General features: G+C 42.4%; 1 protein-coding gene across 2 annotated transcripts in view; it reads right to left on the bottom strand.

The window, feature by feature from the left end:
- Window positions 1-19,550, bottom strand: part of MMEL1 (membrane metalloendopeptidase like 1) — an 827,783-nt gene that overhangs the window by 226,143 nt on the left and 582,090 nt on the right. For both annotated transcript variants that reach the window (XM_085609192.1, XM_085609188.1), the window contains exon 6: window positions 11,740-11,835. In XM_085609192.1, coding sequence (XP_085465318.1) covers window positions 11,740-11,835 — 96 coding nt within the window. The remainder of the gene's footprint in view (window positions 1-11,739; window positions 11,836-19,550) is intronic.

The raw sequence follows: 19,550 nt of genomic DNA, 5'->3' as shown, positions 1-19,550 counted from the left end.
GCCATATGAAAACCCCATGGTTAAAGTATGTATCTAAGTGGTATGAGAGATTAGGGCTTTCCCATCTATGGGAGGTTCCCCAAAACATGACACGGTCTTCTAGAAAACTTGTAAAGGATACCTTCTGGTCCTATGTCAACGGTGAGTTAATGCATAGTTCTACAATTGGCATATTGACCCAGACTTTTCTGAATATAAAAGACATACCTAACTTTGAACATTTCATGGATGAGATTGGCCCACCACTAGCAAAAACACTATATTTGCAATTTAGGTACGGGGTCCTACAGATTAGTACACACACGTGTAGTTGGGGGGGGGGGAAAGGTTCTGATTTGTGCACTCTTTGCTCTTTAGGGGCTAAGGAAGATGTTGCTCATTTACTCTTCTTTTGCCCGACATATAAGAAACCGAGGGTTCGTTGGATCAAACCCCTATGTAAATACGTGGGGGCTAGATCCTACAAAGAAGCAGAGCGCTTAATCAAGTCTAATACTTCACAACTTGTGGTGTTTGGTACTAGTAGATTTTTATTTAATGTGTATCTTATTAGGAAACGACTTGGTCACAAACTGTAATTTACGGATGGGAGTCCTTTCTTTTCTTCCCCCTTGTATAGAAACATGATGCACTGTCCTCTTCAGTCCTAACTGTTTTTAGTTCTGGCTTTTAATTAATTTAAAATTGTTATTTATATTTTTATAAGCGGTATTGCTCATTCATGGAGATAACCAAATATTTCTTGCCAATTGCATGTAATAATTTTACTGATAATTATGGAGATGTATATATATATATGTTGTCATTTATTTCTTGTCTTGGCTTTTATGGCTATATTAGCCGAAATAAAGTTTAAACAAACAAACAAAGAGGCGCGTCCGGCTGCCAAGGCCATCCTCAGTGGTCCACTCAGCGCGCGGACAGAGCACGGCAGGATCTCCGCCTCCGGGCCACAGACGGTCACGTCTATGTTCAGGGCACCCAAAGCCCGCGCCAGCCCACACCTTGCGGAGACAGGTCCATCGTCCGGGCGCAGGACGCACGCAGGCCAGCTCCCGGGCCCAAGCACGGAGACCGGGACAGCCAACAACGCCGGTGTCTCTTAACTGCGCCGCTTCTCCGAAATGCACGGCGTAGTTTAGTGGCCTCAAGATGGCAAGATTGATGGAGGATTGCTAGTGGGTTACGGGAGCGACGTTACAGCGCGTCCGCCATGTCGGACCGCTTGGCCACGCCCCCGTGACTTCCTCCTTTCACTGCTCTAAATCTGGCCCTAGTTATCATATTTAATACACGCATTACCGATAAAAGAATTCTAGGAAAATAATGTTTTGGTTAGGACTCAATTAAAAATATGTCCTGATTTCCTTACTGGTTTCTCTCTTTTCATCCAGTACTATATTTACAGACATGGTTCTGAAAATATTCTGCAGTGGAGCACAAAACATCATGCTCATGTTCATTAAAGAGCTTGGCAAAGGATATTCTCCTGCCACAAGAAGTCTGAGAGTAGAAGCAGATTGGCCATTTATTTCATCGGCAGAGTTCCCTGCAGGGGCACAGACACTGGAGGACACATTTTCATGGTAGACCACTATAGCTCTGTCTCCAGCTTTCTGGGGGTTATGACACCAGGTACAGCAGCCAAAAAGCAAAAAGCGAGAAAAAGATAGGGAGCTAGAGATTGTGAAAGAGACAGTCACTGCTCGTGTTGGGAAAAAGAAGCGGGGCGGGGTGGGGGGGGAGAAGAGGGACAAGGGAGATAAATATAAAAAAGAAAAAAGAAATTACCTACTGCCCTCCACCATCACGTCGCAATTGCGTGCTCCTCTCCCATTCCTAAGGCACAGGCTCCCAGCCTGCCCTGCTGCCAATCCTGAAGCTGTTCTCACGCATAAGAGCAGCTTTAGGATTGGCCTGAGCGCTCTCGATTTGCACTCCAGGACAGACTGGGAGTCTGTGCCTGCTCTCTCCAACACCGCATTGTTGCTGGGTTGGAGAGAACTTTCACTGCACATGATGGTCTGGCCGGACTCAGACGGCTGGCCAAACTGTCACGTGGAGTGAAGGGAGTGCACATACCACTTCCTTCAGTGCCTGTCGTCACTGTGACACTGGCCCCCCAAGACTCAGCACAAGGAAAATAAAACGAAAATAAAACAGGTGTTAAACCCGTTTTATTATTGATTTATTTTTACACTTTTGGAGAGTACTGGCCGACGGGTGGGGCGGGGGGGTGGGTGGGGATAGGTGGTAGTGGTGGAACCATCCTCTGCTATAGCGGAGGAGCCACCCCTGGAAAGAGAAAGACTGGAAAGAAACTAAGATACAGGGAAGAAAGAGACAGGAAGGGAGCAGGGGCTGGTGTGAACATTTTGCCAGGGCTGCTTTTGACTCCCAGTCTGGTCCTGTCTGTGACCTTCCATGTATCCACACATCAAGGGTATTGATATAGCAGCAGCCTCACTATGGTGGCGAGATAAAGAACGCTAGTGCTGAGTAGGGTGTATGCGAATACCCACATGAAAATGACATCACATTTCATTTTCATCCATTGCCTGTAGTACCAGCTTTAAGGCATACTTTCAATGCAATCTATATAAGCCTTGTTCTGATTCCATTTAATGCTGGTTTATCATCACCTTGACTCTTGGTGCAGTGAACATATGAAGTGCAGCTTGTGTGACATTCAATTGACAAAGTAAAAATTGTGCCAAATGTGAGGCAAGTAATGAAAGAAGGGACCATAATAAGACATACATGGCACTTATAATGTTGTCTAATGAGGGTATAAATACAACAGTGGGCTCTACTCACAGCAAGTTTTTAAATATACATTAACTGGGGTTTGAGGGAACGCGTTCACACATTATTTTCAATTCCATACAAAAGTTATGGTATAGTTAGGGCACCAAAACTGCCCTGATCGTTATCACAATTCAGGGGGGAAACAGCGACCCTGAACCTCCTCGACGTCTTAGCAGCGATCAACACTGTATCCCACCACACCCTTATCAATCTTTCAACTCGGAACATAAGAACATCATCTGCAGCATTTCTCTAGGCTTGTCTCTCAGCCCTACACTGTTCAACACCTACATGACCCCCCTTGGCCAACATCATCAGAACACATGGACAAAACATCATATCCAATGAGACATCACCCAGGTCATCCTCTCACTATCAGAAGACCCCTCCACCACAATGGCTAACTTCCACAGGTGAATCACGAGCATTGCCAGCTGGATGAATGACAGCTGCCTAAAACTCAACACAGATAAAACAGAAATGCTGCTCTTCAGGAGCAACACCTCCCTGTGGATCAACTCCTGGTGGCCTTCCAAAGGTGGACTCTCACCCACTCCAACAGGTCATGCCTGCCACATTGGCATTATTCTGAACAGCAAGCTCATCATGAAAAGTCAGACCAACGCAGTCTCTTTTGCTTGCTTCCTCACTCTTCACATGCTCCGTAAGACCTTCAAACAGCTCCCCGTCAGCACCAGATGAACATCCACTCAAGCCCTAGTCACCAGACAGCTGGACTACGGAAACGCACTCTATTCTACATAGTAATCACCACGTACCTACTAAAGAGACTGTAGACCATACAGAATTCAGCAGCCAGACTCATCCTCGACCTCCCCAAACAGACCCCCATCACCCCCACCTCAAGAAGCTCCACTGGCTCCCCATTCAGAAGAGATGCCAATTCACGGTGCTGATCCACACCTACAAAGCCCTTCACATTCAAGGACCAGAATACATCAACCACCGCATGAACTTCCACCAACCCTCCAGACACCAGCGCTCCGCCTCCATCTCACACACCCCCTGCATCCATCATAGCAACAGTGGAGGACACTCCTTCTCTTACCTTGCTGTAAAGTCGTGGAACAACCTCTCCCTTCAACACCGGACCTCATCCTCTCTGCTGGAATTCAGGAAACAACTCAAGACCTGGCAGTTCAACTGAACCCTCACATAGCAGGAAGGCTCTCAGCGCTTAGAAATCCTCGTGGGTGTGTAGCCGCGCTTTATAAATCCTGTTTGATTGAATCCTGTCTGATTGACTCCCAGATTGCTAGTGGTGCACAACAGCATCTAGCCAACACTCATTTTTGTCATTGAAAAGATATTATGGAGTTAGACAAAACCTACATGAACATATTCCAGGACCACAGCATTGTGTGAATTCCTCATAACTGATTAGAATTCGGGCTGGACAGAAGAAATTTTGAGTTGATGTTTTATTTCTTCAGTTGCCCATATGAGGATCTTTCAGATGCCCCCTTTTCTTGCCTTCTTTTAGTATTGATGGTCTACGCATGTTGTAATAACCCACTCGCATCTATGAGTTAGAAGACCCTTGCATGATAGGACTGCACCTTTAATTATATATGGGCACAGTGTAAAATAAATATATTACACTACGTAGGAATTACATTTACATTGATCACTATCTGTATATTTCAAATAAAATGTGGAGGTATTGATTAAGCAGTTCCTCTGGTTCCCTTGTGGTTTCATAATTTAGATTCTAGGCGTTTATCATCATTACACACAGAACAGACCAATTTTTTATGTTTTCCACAGAGTAAAATTCCCAGACGCAATAGCAAGTACAACTCTTTCTCCTAGAGGTTTACTTTGCTGACAGGTATCTCGCTATCACATCTTGCTACTAGAAACTTTATGCTCAATTTATTAGACCTTACTGATTGCAGGATTCATTCATGTATTTTACCCCAGATTTAGAGTTTTGCTCTTGTGAAAGAGACCTTTTAAGTTCTAAGGAAATAACTGTGGTCCTCATTTAGAATTTATAAGGAACTGAAAATCTTCCAGAGGAAACACTCATTCTGGAGTAAAGTCCACAAGTAAAATTCCTAATGCCATTTGGTCTTTATATGTTTATAGACTCTCCCAAGCTTTCTGATAGGAGCAACATGAATGTAAAGTTGTGGAATATTTTCTCACCTTTAAATGTAGCTGTAGCCATTATTATGTTGCAGCATAACCCCTGACCTTTTGGTCATCTGCGTACCTCTCCTGCTCCCCCCCTAGATCCTTGCTGACTGGGACTGTGTTCGAGTCCCCACAGCTGCCAGTTCAGTCCGGCTACCAGGAGGTCTGCCTGGTTTGGCTTCAGACTCTTTAACCTGTGTGCATTTATTGAATTAAATCCCTGCTTAGTAGGTTTAATTTTACTGGGATTATTTTTGTTTTACTTGGTTTAATCTTGTTTCACTGGGTTTAATTTTGCTTACTCCCCCACCACTTCCTGCCGTTTTTTTACCGCCCCATTGCTATTCCCACTCTTTGCCCTCCTGCCTCCCTGACAGCCCCTCCCACCTCCCAGGGCTACTTACGGAGGCCACTGCGTGGCCGCACCGCAGACGCACCAAAGGCACACCAAAAGCAAGTTCATCTGTTCCCCCCGTACCTGGAACTTGCCCAGCACCAGGACCCCTGGCCTCCCGGCCACCAGCCAATACACCACCAAGGAGCTCCTGGACCCAGACACTGAAACACCAGCTGCTTCACTTCCTCACCACAATCTACCAAAGGACCCTACACATGCTGATACTTCTGCTTCTCCTGGGACACAGCCCAGATGAATCCCACGCCACTTCCACTCAGATGACCACGGCCAGCCCTGAACCACTCCAATGCACCCTGATCAATGCCTGCTCCCTCTGCAAATACACCACGGAAATCTGGGACACCATCACCACCTCTCCTCGGACACTACCTTTATTACCGAAATGTAGCTCACCCTCTCAAACCCCGACATTGCCATAGCCACTCCTGACGGCTACAAGATGATACACCAAGACAACATCAACAAACACGGTGGGGGCGTCACCATCATCTTCAAGGAAACCATCCGATGCGCCATCCCCAACGACGACCCAACACCTCTTATAAAACACCTCAACTTCTAACTACAAATCAGTGCTAAGATGGCGACAAGAGGCACCCCCGCCTACAGACCACCTGGATCCCAAGCGCCTTCTTCGACGCCATATCTAACCTCATCACCCCCCCTTGCCATACATTCCCTCCACTACATCCTGCTCGGCGACTTCAATTTCCAAATTGATGACCCCTAGAGCCCCAACTCTACCATCCTCCTCAACAACCTCAACAACATTGGCCTCAAACAACTGACCACTGAAACCTCACACAAAGTCACACACACACTTGACGGTATCTTTACTTCCAGCTACAAAATAAAATTCACCTACATCACAGAATTCACCAGGTCCAAACCAAGCCATCGTTCACTCTACCATCAATGACGACCAGCACACCACCACCAAGCACTGTAGCACCCCCCAACACAGATGGTTTAAGGTAACTGGGACCGTATGGACACAAGTCCTCTACACCAAACAACCTGAAACTTCAGCAGAACTTGACCAGCGTGCCCAGAACTTCTTCACCTTGATCAACAAATGCACTAACACAGTCACTCCACTTAAACCAGCGAAACCCAACAAAACCTTGAAACAAGACAGCTGGTACACCCCTTAGCTCAGAACACCAAGCGCAACTGTTACCAACTCACCACCAAGGACCCCTCAGACAGAGACGCCCACAAAGCAGCCCTCAGCAATTACCACCTGCGCATAAAGGAAGCCAAGAGAGCAGCCATCATCGCCTGCATCGACACTGCAGCCAACCACATGAAGGAAATTGTCAAAGAATACTCCAACACGACAACCACAGGGAACACCATCCACCCCTCCCAAGAAATCTCCGACCGTCTCTTAGATTACTTCCACAGCAAGATTACCACCATCTACAACAATTATGACACCAAACCCCCCACTCTCAGCCTCGACAACCATGATCAACCAGCGAACACCAGCCGAATGACCCAGTCTCTGTTCACCACTGACACCATTACAGCCATCATGTCGTCCGTCCACTCTGGGGCATCCAACAACCCCTGCCTCCACCATCTCTCCAACCTTGGAGCCAACCGATCAGCGCGGAACTCACCAGCATCCTCAATACCTCCATCTACACAGCAACCTTCCAAGACAAAAGGAAACAAGCAGTGGTCAGAACCTTCCTAACGAAGCCCTCTGCCGACCCCAGCAACCTCAACAATTACCAACCGATCTCCCTGCTCCCCTACCCAGTGAAAGTACTCAGCAAAGCCAACAACCAGCAGCTCACCGAATACCTAGATCCAAACCACCTACTTGACACCTCACAATTAGGATTCCATGCCAACCACAGCACTGAGGCCGTGCTGATCGCCGCCATCATAACTCTCCTTGATTGCGGAGAAACTGTAGCCCTGATCTTCCCCAACCTCTCTTCTGTGTTCAACACTTTCTCCCACAACACTCTCTTTTCTTTCAGGACGCACTCATAGCATCCAACTGCCCCTCTTCACCTCCCCGCCCAAGAACATCCTTTGCGACAAACCCCAAGTATCATCCCTCAGCCCCACCCTGTTCCACATCTACATGACTCCCCTCACAGATGTCTTCAAATCCCATGGACTCATCATAATCTCCTACACTGACGACACTCAACTAATCCTCTCACTCGCCGAGGACCCCTCCAATGTCAAAACCAACTTCTGCAAAGCCATGACCATCGTGGAAAAATGGACGAGAGACAGCTGCCTCAAACTCAGAACTTGAACCAACTCTCACACCAACAGATTATGAGCGCAACCTCTACATCATCCTCGACAGGCAATTTACCATGAAACGACAAGTCAACGCAATTGCCTCCTCTTGCTTCAACACCCTCCACATGCTCTGCAGACTCTTCAGATGGATCCTCATCAAGACCAGGAAGACCATCACGCAACCCCTCATCACCAGCTGCTTCGGATTTGATAATGCTCTCTATGCCAGAATCTCCACCCATCTCCTCAAAAGACTTGAGACCATACAGAACACCGCAGCCCTACTCATCCTGGAGCTCCCCAAATGGTCTCACATCACCCCTCACCTCAGAAACCTCCACTGGATCCCCATCCAGAAGAGATGTCAGTTCAGGATCCTCAGATACGCATTCAGAGCTCTCCATTATCAAGCCCTATCATACATCAACCACTGAATGAAGTTTCACCTGCCCACAAGACACCTGAGCTCTGCCTCTCTCACCTTCGCACACCCCCTGCATCCATCACAGCGGGGGACACTGGTTCTCCTTCATCACAGCCAAGACCTGGAATGACATGCTTCTCCACCTCTGAACAGAACCCTCACTGGCGAACTTTGAAAAGAAACTCAAGACCTGGCTTTTCGACGGAGACACTGCACCCTCAGCGCTCAGAAGCCCTTAGCGCTGCACTATACAAATGCTGTTTGATTGATTGATTGTAAACAATGGTCTATTCACCCTTAATTACAATCTATGGAGACCCCATGGTGTTGCCTGATTTACACTAGTGATCCCTGAGCTCATCAGCTCATTAGCTCAAGGTAGCCTTTTCAAACGAAAAAAGGGTGGGCACACAATGCCACACATCCCCCCACTCAGTTTGCCCCAATGCATCATGATAAATGCAGTGCATGATAACAGTTACATCTGGGAGCCGTTATATTTCATCCTTTTTGGTGCAGCCAGTGGTCTGTATCTCTAGACATGTGTTTCAGAATAGTGGCACTCCTTCAGTAGAGAGCAACACATTCTTTTGGGGGTGATGGAAATGCTGCCTAAAATCTTCTCAGGTCTCTGTACCACTCACTTGGTTCAGGGGACTCAGCCAGAGCTCATCAGCTCATTAGCTCATGGAAGCCTTTTCAAACTAAAAGAGCACAGTGCCTCACATCTCAGCACTCAGTTCGCCCCCATGAATCATGGTAAATGCTGTCATGATAACACTTACTTCAGCAACAGTTTTGAGAGCATATGAGAATTCAAATTAGAACAGCCCAGACAAGTTTGTTCTTGCAAAACCACTTCTTGCTGTGCTTAGAAGGTGGATGAACAGTTAGAAAGCAATGGGTGTTCTAATTATGGATGCACAGAAATAAATTGGCGCTGAAAAGGGTTTTTGAGAATTTCCTCCTTTTATTTTAGATGTCCTTTCCGAGCTTAACAGTGCTTTAAGAAAGCTTTGTAGACATAAACGCTATGTCTAATAGTTTTTATGAACATGCCAGCTCTTCAACTGCCCTTCAAAAATTCATAAATGCTATAAATAAGGGGGCAATTCTGCATGTTAATCGTCTGTTGTAGAATGTGAAGATACAATAATGTCCAGATGTGCCAACCTTAGTATAACTGGTATTCCTGTGTATCATGCTTGGGCTGTGGACTCGCTTTGTCTACTAAAGTTAGTTAATAATTAATTTTAGGCATATGAAATAAAAAGAGATTGTACTAAAAGCCTCACCATAGACAGAATCATGGATCTGAGGATCAAAAGTCAAAATGTTTTTGTATTTTCATGTTTAAGCACTTGCAAAATATTTAGGGAAAAATTGCTATAAATTACAATGGATTAGTAGATCCTCTTTGGGCACGTTTAGCATTTTTAATACCTTTTGCAGCATTTAAAAATCTTCATAAACCTGCCCGAAAAATGCGTTTGTCGGAGACCTGAATGTTTTGCAGTATTTAAGCAAGAAATATATACAAATTACAGTGGGATCTATCCACAGTTGAGCCTTTGTGCTTTTTGGCATTATTTTAACTGAAATCTTTCAACTTGTAACCCTCCGGTTCTAAAGGTTTATTTGTGTGGGATTCTTCTTGTGTTGTGTTGCAACTTTATTATTGTTTGATCTGCTCCGTAAATACTTTACACGTTGTCTCTAAGTGAAGCCTAACTGCTCTGTGCCAAGCTACCAAAGGATTGAGCACAGGTTAATCTGGGTCTGCTTGTGCCTCACCATGACAAGGATTATGGTTGCTGCTTCAGTAAGGTTACACATCCCCCCACGACCAGTAACTCAATTTCTTATTGAAGTGTATAGTTGGGATGCATTTGGGAAGAGGTAGGGACAATACCCAATAATGAGCTTTTTCAGAGGTTTTTAATAATTTTATATACCCTTAAACGTCTTAAATCTAAGTTGTGTCACTCATGTATATAAAAAATTAAGGAATTATCTAACAATTGTGTCTTTGATACACCAATATGCTACAACTGCAAACACATTATACAAAAAGAACTAATCAAAAAGTGTTTACATTTATTCATTAGTTATATGGAACACTGAGTATGTAACCACCTGTCTGCATTGAGCAAAAGACCGGGGCTTGAAAAAGCCCTGAACAGTTTTGAGGTTGAAACATGTCGGCTAGGTTTGAATGCATTTGCTATAGCTTTGTTTATAAATAAGTGGAAATGATTTTGATATATGATTACCTGTCTTACTATCTGATATACAGAACTGATCATCCAACAAACTTTAAAGATATTCTTATACTGTGAGCAAACTGTGATGTTCAACACAGCACAGATCTGCAATAGAATTTTGTAAATTTAGCAGCTTTGTTTTCTTATTTAAATCATTGGTGCTAAAATTTATTGTGAATTCCAATATTTTCCTTTTCTTCTTCAAATGTGGAATTATTTGTTCTCTAGTAATTATTCTTTAAAAAAGTGTGTCTTAAGATGAGCAATAATTGTAATTATTGTTGCTCTGTGGCAAGAAAAACAGGTTGCTTGGGCCAACCTTGTACAGTTTATTTGAGTGAATGTCTTGTTGCTGAAAGGTCTAGCCCCCCTCCTGATTGTCCTAGAATAGGAAATCTCCTCCCAGGAGCCATGGTGCCACTCTACACAAAATAGAATACGTAAAAGGTATCAAGAGCCTTTTCTAAATGGTTCAGTCAGGAGGAAAGATCCAAAAAGGGTTAAAAAAACATTGTGCAGTTCTTGATTTAAGATCTCGATTAAAACTGAAGAAATCTCAAAGTACCAAACTCACCTGGACCTCAGAAAGGACAAAGGAGCCAAGGAACAATTGCAGGGTAGGAATTCAGAAAAATAAAGCAAAATGCCAGAATCAAAAGTCTGGGGCAAAAATAGTAGCAAGTGGGCAAAGAACACAGAACAAAATGAGTTGAATGCGTTTTGATGCATGTTCCTCTTATGATTGCGTCCTTTAAACGTTATTCAGACAAGAATTCATATCACAGAAAAGACTCTACTTCATTTTAGACTGGGAACATTTAGCATCCTATGGACAGACAACCATATTGGCAAGCGCCGGTTATAAGGCTTGTCCATGCCCCATTGCCAGAAATGTATTGAATTTACTTGCTATATGAAGAAGCCCCAGTTTAACATCCTTCATTCATCACGGGATTCTAGAGTCCTGCCCTTTATTCTTGGTGCTCCAGGCAGTTTCTGGGACAACCTGCAGGTAGCATGGAGACACCAGAACTATGATGTTGGCGCAGATTCCCAGTCAAGCACTGAGTACTACATTAGGGTTGCATGGGCAAGAAGTGCCATCTTGAACATGCCCAGTCTTCAGGACATTTTTGACCCTGCTCTTGGCATGGACATAATGGCAAACATACATTGTAAATGATGACAAGACACAAAACATACATTGTAAATGAATCTCAAAGACATGAGCTGACCACAAAATACCCTTATGCCATATTCAATGCCTTTGAACTTCATCAACCCTTCCACCTCTAACACCCCTAACACCCCAATTTAGTGCTCCCTCAGACAAGATAAGATTATCTGATTTTATTTGTCAGCATGAGCAGCAGTATCATATGTGCACTAGTTACCTTTGGTGATATTCCAATTAGGAGAGGCCACTGGCCAATCTCCAACTACGGCAATGAGTTCGAGGAGAGGAGAGGAATCCCTTTGTTCAATGTAGCCTGGAACAGAAGCACAGGAAGAATAGTTAGACTTCACACATTGTAAGTCGATGTTAGCGTACTCTTAATCATGAAAGGTTCCATCTACCACAGTATGAGAATGTATGAATACATATATACATCTTGAATGATCTGCTTACCTCCATTGGTACCTTATGGGTTAATAAGAATTTTTTGAGTGGCAGTTTCCCAAAGCAGCAACTGTGGTGTTATGTATAGTCTGTTTCCAATATTTCACTGCTGTGGGCTCACGCTAGTGAACAACCAAGTGAGTGGCCATTGCTGTGACCCCACACAACCCACTAATGGAATCCAATGATCTGTCTCCCCTCTTGTCTTCTTTTACCTCTGCTGGATTCAACAAATCCAAAGGAAGCAATTAAATTGTGGGTTCCAGGTCATGACCATCTGCTATATCATCTAAATACCTTGTGTCTTACAGACACTTGGGAATCAGTGGATTACTGTTGGACTTGGCAGAAACTCTGTCACAGCTGCTACTGAGCACTGCAGCTGCTCCCTACTTGGAAATACATGGTGGCCTAGGTGTGCTTTCTCAAAGAGAGGAATTGAAGGCCAAATAGCAGAAAGCCTCATTATTTTAATTTGTAGGATGGTGAAGAACTTCAAAGAGAGATGGGTAAGAGAGACAGGAGGTTGGGCATCTTCCTATACATTTATGTCAAGCTTTTTGAGGGGAGGACCATATTTTCTAAGGGTTTCCCAAAACTCCTCCCCAACTGCTCATCTGGTCCATTCAGGTCTCCTGTAGGTGGAGGGTGGATCAGGAGTAGTGCCTCCACAATAAACATTTGTAAATCAGTATGTTGACAAAGGGGTGTCTCAGAACAAGGGATTAAAAGTACAGCATGTCAAAAAAAGCTTAGTTACCACTTTTCTTTATAAAAGTGACTTCCCTGAAAGGTATTATTTGCTTCCAATCTACAAATCCAATTATTATACATTTCAAGGAGGAGCTTAATCTGTTTGTCTACACCCATCCTTTGGATTTCAATGGACTGAGAATGCTCCAGACAGCGGTCAACACCAAGGTAAGCATCATGTGCAGGATTCAGAAACCCCAAGATGTGCATCTGCCTGGTCGCGTCAGACTTTAACAACGTCACTCATCCCCTTCTTCAAGCAATAGGATCAGCTTAAAAAGAAAGACTGAAGGTGATTATCAATCATGTTATTTTAAACAGTAGCAGTTGCTGACAGATACAACTGGTGAGGTTGATTCATATTTTGAACACTGGTTAGACTATGAAATCAGAAATTGCTCCAATTCCTAGACTTCTAACTTTCCATGGCACTGTCCCTAAATGTCAACCGGCATCATGGAGAATAGATCAGAGGAAGGGACCACTGCAGCACTTACAGATTTTAAAACTACTTTCTGAACCTCTCTAGGACTAAAAAGTGCATGAACATCCCTATAGGGTTTATGTGCCAATGTTTCAATGGAACAGAGATCCTTTTTTTTATAATATATTTTTCTCCTAAAAGGTGCACCCGCCACAATCAGTACCAAAAAAAAAGGTTTTGGAATGTGAACCAGCTAAGGTTGAATATTAACAAAGCAATTCTCAGTTATATGGCATATTTGTAAGCAGCTTACTGAAGAATGTTTCCTGGAACACAACATTTTATTTGCAAGGAGTCAATTATGAAAAGGATTATCGGTCCGATGTTCACAAGGAAAGTCAGAAATTTGCTCCTCCAAGGTTATTTCATGCTTGGACCAAATGTCTGACTTTCTTGGATTTTACAAAGAACTCTATGAGCACTACCAGAAAGCTGTAACAGTTGCAGCATCACGGAAGCATGAATATTTAGGTATACAATTAAATAATTCCTGCATTTGTACTTTTTTTCACCACAGGGAAAACCTTTGTCCCGTTGGACAACTCCCTCCCCTTACACCACTGCCGTTTTAGGTGGGGTCGACTTCCCTTTCTCACTCTGAAAACTGGATCATGTGTTCTAACCTGGTTAACATTTTGGCCCAAACAAAATATTAAGTGCACAGAGATGTTTAGGGAAATAATACAAACTGGTGATCTTCCCTTAAGAGAATAATTACTATTAGTATTGCATTAAGATGATGACTACTAATCAATGCGTCTTTTTACGTTCATGTATTATGATGTAAGGGATATCGAAACCCTTGCCATACATGATATATATATTACAAGTGACCAAGGAGTTCCATAACCATATAGAGGAATGAGGCCGAAGGCCAAGTTCCCTGATAAGGTTATGGAACTCCGAGTTGACTTGTAATATACTTGTCAAGTACGGCACAGGGTATTATATTTCATAAATTACATGGTGACACCATCATCTTTCCGAAAAACCACTGAAAACCTTGGTGTGCAGCTCTTTTATATGAACATGTTTGCAAACATGAAGAATACAAATAGAACCTCTTGTGCAAAATTAAACACATCAAAAGCCTGTTAGATATTTGTTGCAAAACATATTAGAATCAGTTCAATACAGGCCAGTTTTTTTGTTTTGTTTTTAAAAAAAAAGGCTGCAATAGCTCGGAATTTGTAGAAGCATGCAGAAAGGTTTTAACTTTTCTATAATTATCTAAAGAGTGCAAAAGATAAACAGATTCTTTCTGCTAGAAAACAGAGCAGAAGATACAAAAACAAATATTCATTTGTGTAGCTTTAAATAGCTGCTTTAATTATGCTCCATGATCTGACCTGCCTTTCACCTTGGGTGTTGACTGTGGTTACATTAGAACTAAACTGTAATAGGTTATTACAGTTAAGTTCTTGCATCTTTTCTTTATAATCAGTGACTAGGTGCGCCACAAGTTATAATGTAATTAGTGATGGGTGTTTATACAGGGATTGCAGAATCCCATGTTTTATAAACAATATTATAGTTGTAGATAGATACATACATGATGTTTCCCCTTCCTTTAGTCTACAAGACACCTATGCGAAAGAACAGTCAGTAATATTCATTTATGTCAGGGTGATTTATGTATTTAAGGGATATTCTACAGCACCAACAATTGTTTTGTGTTTATTTTGAAGTGATTATACCTACATTGATACATTTACTAAACATACAATTTGGGGTTGGAGAAGAGAGGATTTGAGATGACGCCTACGCTTGGAGAATGTAAGAAGTACTACTGGGACCTTTGCAATTGGAATTACATGGTCTGGTTAAAAGCATTTATCTGTAAAAGATGGTAGTATATTGGGGGTGTTGGGGCTGCATGTAGTGTACACATACTTTGCAGTGTTCTCTGTTTGAATCCAACTTAATTGGCTTTACCATAAGGTCTTGGAAAAAGTTTGTTTAAAAGCATCTTTAAAGAGTTCACATTTTAACATCTATGTCCAAATGAGATTTTTTGTTTGAGGTTGTATTGGCCAATTCACAGATCTCCTTAACAATGAAAACTATATCCAGGTCTTTAAGAACTGTGGGGCTGATTACGATGTCGGTGGGACAGACACCGACATACCGTTGGTGTCGGTCCCACCGACATCTATACCCACAATCAGACAGCCGCCTTATGATGCGTTCGGTCGGAGCGCATTGCTCCAGGGACCGACCAACAGCTGCCGATGGGCTCAAGGAGCCTGTCAGGGGGTCAGTCGGATCGCATTCCCCAAAATGGAGGCGGTACCTTCTCAGGCACCGCCGGGGGTATTATTTACGATCCACCTTTCCGTAAACCATTTCACATTGGTACTTCCGACGGGAAAAGGCTGGTGGAAAGGCTGTTTAGGGGTCCCTATCAAACAATTTAACCAACTTTCATCATCAGTCCATCTGAGATTTGACAGTGATTTCAAAACAGTATTCACAAATCTCCCAATTTAAGTATTTACATATTTGCATCATACTTAACAACTCGTTAATAGAGTCTTATAATGGCCTTCTAATGACAAACAATGACATATGAAATGCTCCTTGGTTTCAGGATATTAGCGTTACAATACCATGTATCAGTTACTCTAGAAGCATAGGAAAAGATACCTCTTAAGCACACTCTTGTAGGAAGGTAGAGTACACAAAATCATACGAAGATGTCCTCTAAACCAATATCATAAAGTTACATTTTCATCTTTTTAAAAATACCATGTGCTTAATAATCAACAACTTACTCTCCCAGTGTACCTTTCCCACCTCATGAAAATCAGTACAATTGCCAAAATCCTGAAAAAAACAAATTGTGATGCAAAAATCTTAGCTAACTTTAGGCTTGCCTCCAATCTGCTCTGACATGAAAAATCCGCCAAATCTGTATCGCTAAACAACAAACTAATTATATAAAATAATCCACTTGCTCACTGAATGCAAACAGGTTTTAACTCATGGCTCAGCTCCAAAACAGCCACATTAAAGGTACTTGTTAACAAGCTTCATATTGTAGATAATCATGTCTTCTAATGTTCCAGGATCTTTCATCAGCTATTAAACTGCCAACCTCTATGTGGATACGCTTGTTAATGCATACGAAAAAAGAAAGGGCTTCTGTGATCATGTCTTAAAATGGTAATGCCCTTTTTTTTCATACCAAGACCAATTTGTGAAGATTGAAAAACACATCTTGGGCAGCTCAGCCAGTAATGCAGCGTTCCATAAGGCCATATCCTGGCTCCAACAATGTATAGCTTAAACCTTGATCCCCTAAGCAGTGCACTGTCGGATTTCAGAGGAACCATACACAAGTAAGCTGAATATGTGCAACTCTACTTAAAGACCTCTTCAAGTAGACATCCTCATACTAAGAAGATGTCTAAAAAATGACATCTTTGGATGTCTAAGAACTGTACAGTGTTAAGGGTGCAAAAACACATAGGGCCATATTAGCAAGGGCAGTATCGCTGCTTTAGTGGCACTTTTTGCCGATAAAGTGGCGATATTTTATTGCCCTATTAGCAAGCTGTCGCTAACAACTGTTAGCGACAGCTTAATGGCGATAGCGGCCGTTTTTTTACCGCTTTGAATGTCAGCGATATTCATCGCTAATGATATGCAAAGTGGGCGTTGCACACTAAAAGTAATAGGAAGAAGTCGCTAACACAACTTCTCCCTATTAGCAATGCCCGCGAAGCGATAAAAAACGCACGCTAACCGCGTTTATCGCTGGATTTTAACACCTGCTAAAATCCTGACTTAGCCATTGTTTTCTATGGGAGGTGGCTTCTACGGCTGAATCCTCACCTGCCTATTAGCGACCTTTTACTTAGCGATAGGCATTCATCCCTGGAATTACCACGTTATTGATGGAGAATTGCCGCTATCGCTGGTTTATTATCGCCTTGGAGATAAACGTTGATAATAACGCGTTATCTCCGCGATCTAAACCAGCGATAGCCGGCGATAAAAAATACAGCACTAAGCGCGCTTTGCGATGATTATTGCAAGTCTTTGCTAATATGGCCCAATGTTCATAATTAGCTCTCCCAAATATCAAATCTGACTCCATTTTTACAAACTGAAGTCAATGTTGATGGGCTTTATCCCTCATTCACTTTTACAGTTACAACCCAGGTGTTCACCACAGATGCCACATTGCTAGTACCTCACATTAATTCAATATCGTAACATGCAGCTATATTTCTTCACTCGCTGATTACAAACAACTCCTGACCCTCCTCAGCAACTGAAGGCTACTGCCCATGAACTCATTGTATCTCAACTCAGTAGAAATAATTCCATTCTTGCCTGTGTCCCACAGTCCTCGTTTATTCCAGTTAAGGCTGTTCTCCCAACTAAAGTCCATCTTTTATTTGTGCCCCATATCAGAAGTTCAAAATAACCTACAATAGATCCCAATTGAGGAATTCCAGAATTAAACTTTACGTATGGCTGCTTCAAATATAATACCCTTCATCTACGTAATGTACCCTACTTAGCCAAAATTCTTTCCATTTTTATGAGGCATTAGGGCCTAAGGAGAAAGATGCTTTGCTACTGGAAACACTAAGGGCGTGATTGACAAAGTAAATGTAGGCCTGAAGTCTAAGTTTAGACCTGAAGTCTAAACTTAGACTTCAGGTCCAAAATTAGACTTCTGGTCTGAAGCTAGACTTCAGGTCTAAAGTTAAACTTCAGGTTTAAACTTAGACTTCAGGTCTAAAGTTAGACTTTACGTCTAAAGTTAAGCTTCAGGTCTAAACTTAGACTTCAGTTCTAAATTTACCTTAATTTACCTAAATTTAACCTAAGTTTAGACCTGAAGTCTAAGTTTAGGCTTCAGGTCTAAACTTAGACTTCAGGTCTAAACTTAAACTTCAGGTATAAAGTTAGACTTCAGATCTAAGTTTCCTTTTGTGATTTGTAACCTTAAATTCTAAATATAACTGGCCTTTAGCTAACCCTTCATGTTTGCAGCAACCAATATTAGGCACTCACTGCTCCCTGCACCCTTGTAAAAAGTAGATCCATTACTATTGCCATCCATTTTGTTGATATATGCCATTTTAATAACATGGAAATGTGAGAATAATTAAATAGGGGCCTCTAAAAATCTAAGTAGTTATGGACTTATCTCTTAGGCAGCTTAATTAGCGAATATTTATAGCAGGCTAGCAGTCAAGAGAATACAGGATTCTATTGATTGTATTGAGGAGCGTAATATTATTTCAACAACAGAGGCAGTGTTAAAATGAACAAATTTGAGAGGGATTATGTTTTTCATGGGAGGGATGGCACTGAATCAAATGGAGGTATTTGTTAAAGAAAAAAAATGGGAAACAGCATGACGTGGGCAGAAGGTCTGAAATAATCCCTGTATATTTTGAGTATTTAAAACAGAATTGAACTGATTAGTTTCTAAATATGACTATGGTGCCTGTAGTTAAAAAGTAATTAAAATTTCAATTATGCCAAACACCAAATAAAACTTTTGGAAGCATATCGGAAAAGATGAAAGATATCAGAAAATTTGAAATTGTGTCCCTGGAAAAATGGGCAGTGGATGAAAATTAGCAATGTTGATTCACCTCCTGCCTCCATTTATTTGAATGCCCATGAAGTCTGTTTGATTAGGAGCGAATGTGAGACCAGCAAAATCAATGTACACCTTATGAATGCTTTACAGGGGTAAATGTAAATGATGTATCTAGCTTATGTTCCACCTATTTAGCAAGCACTTTATCAAAACCCCCTATTCATCTTCCTGGTTCCTTCAACTCGTCTGGGTCCGCTACCGCCGTACTTCGCCCGTTAGCTGACTCTCTGTCCTCCTGATTTAGCTGCACAACTGCATCTAGTTACACTCACCCTGTAAGTTCACTCCCATCCATTTTTGGCAAATAACTCAACACAATCCTCATAATACATCTCTCACATGTTTTATGTCTTCTATGAGCCATTCCACAGCTTTTTAGTATAAACCCTCAGACTAAGCACTACCAAATGTAAATTGCTTCTTAATTCTTTGTAAGCATGAGCTAGTCTACCTTTGTTAAATGTGGCTTTTCTCTGCATTATTAGTACAAAACGTACTACAAAGTGCAGTCTGAAAATTAGGCCCACAGAGTGAAAGTGGACTGTTATTGCATCACAATATCGTGTTCTTTAAAGAGGTGAGTCTTCAACACTTTCCTAAACTTCAGCAGGATTGGGGTAGTCCCGGTTGATATTGTGATGTTGTCCCAGATCCAAAAATTCGCTCCGGGGGAAAGGCCTTCTTCTATCTCGTCCCAGAAGACCGATACAAATTCCCT

Source organism: Triturus cristatus, chromosome 1_2 (genome assembly GCF_964204655.1).
Source record: "Triturus cristatus chromosome 1_2, aTriCri1.1, whole genome shotgun sequence".
NCBI classification, from domain to species: Eukaryota; Metazoa; Chordata; class Amphibia; order Caudata; family Salamandridae; genus Triturus; species Triturus cristatus.
The sequence above is the reverse complement of the archived record's forward strand: the minus strand, read 5'-3'. Positions and strand labels throughout refer to the sequence as shown.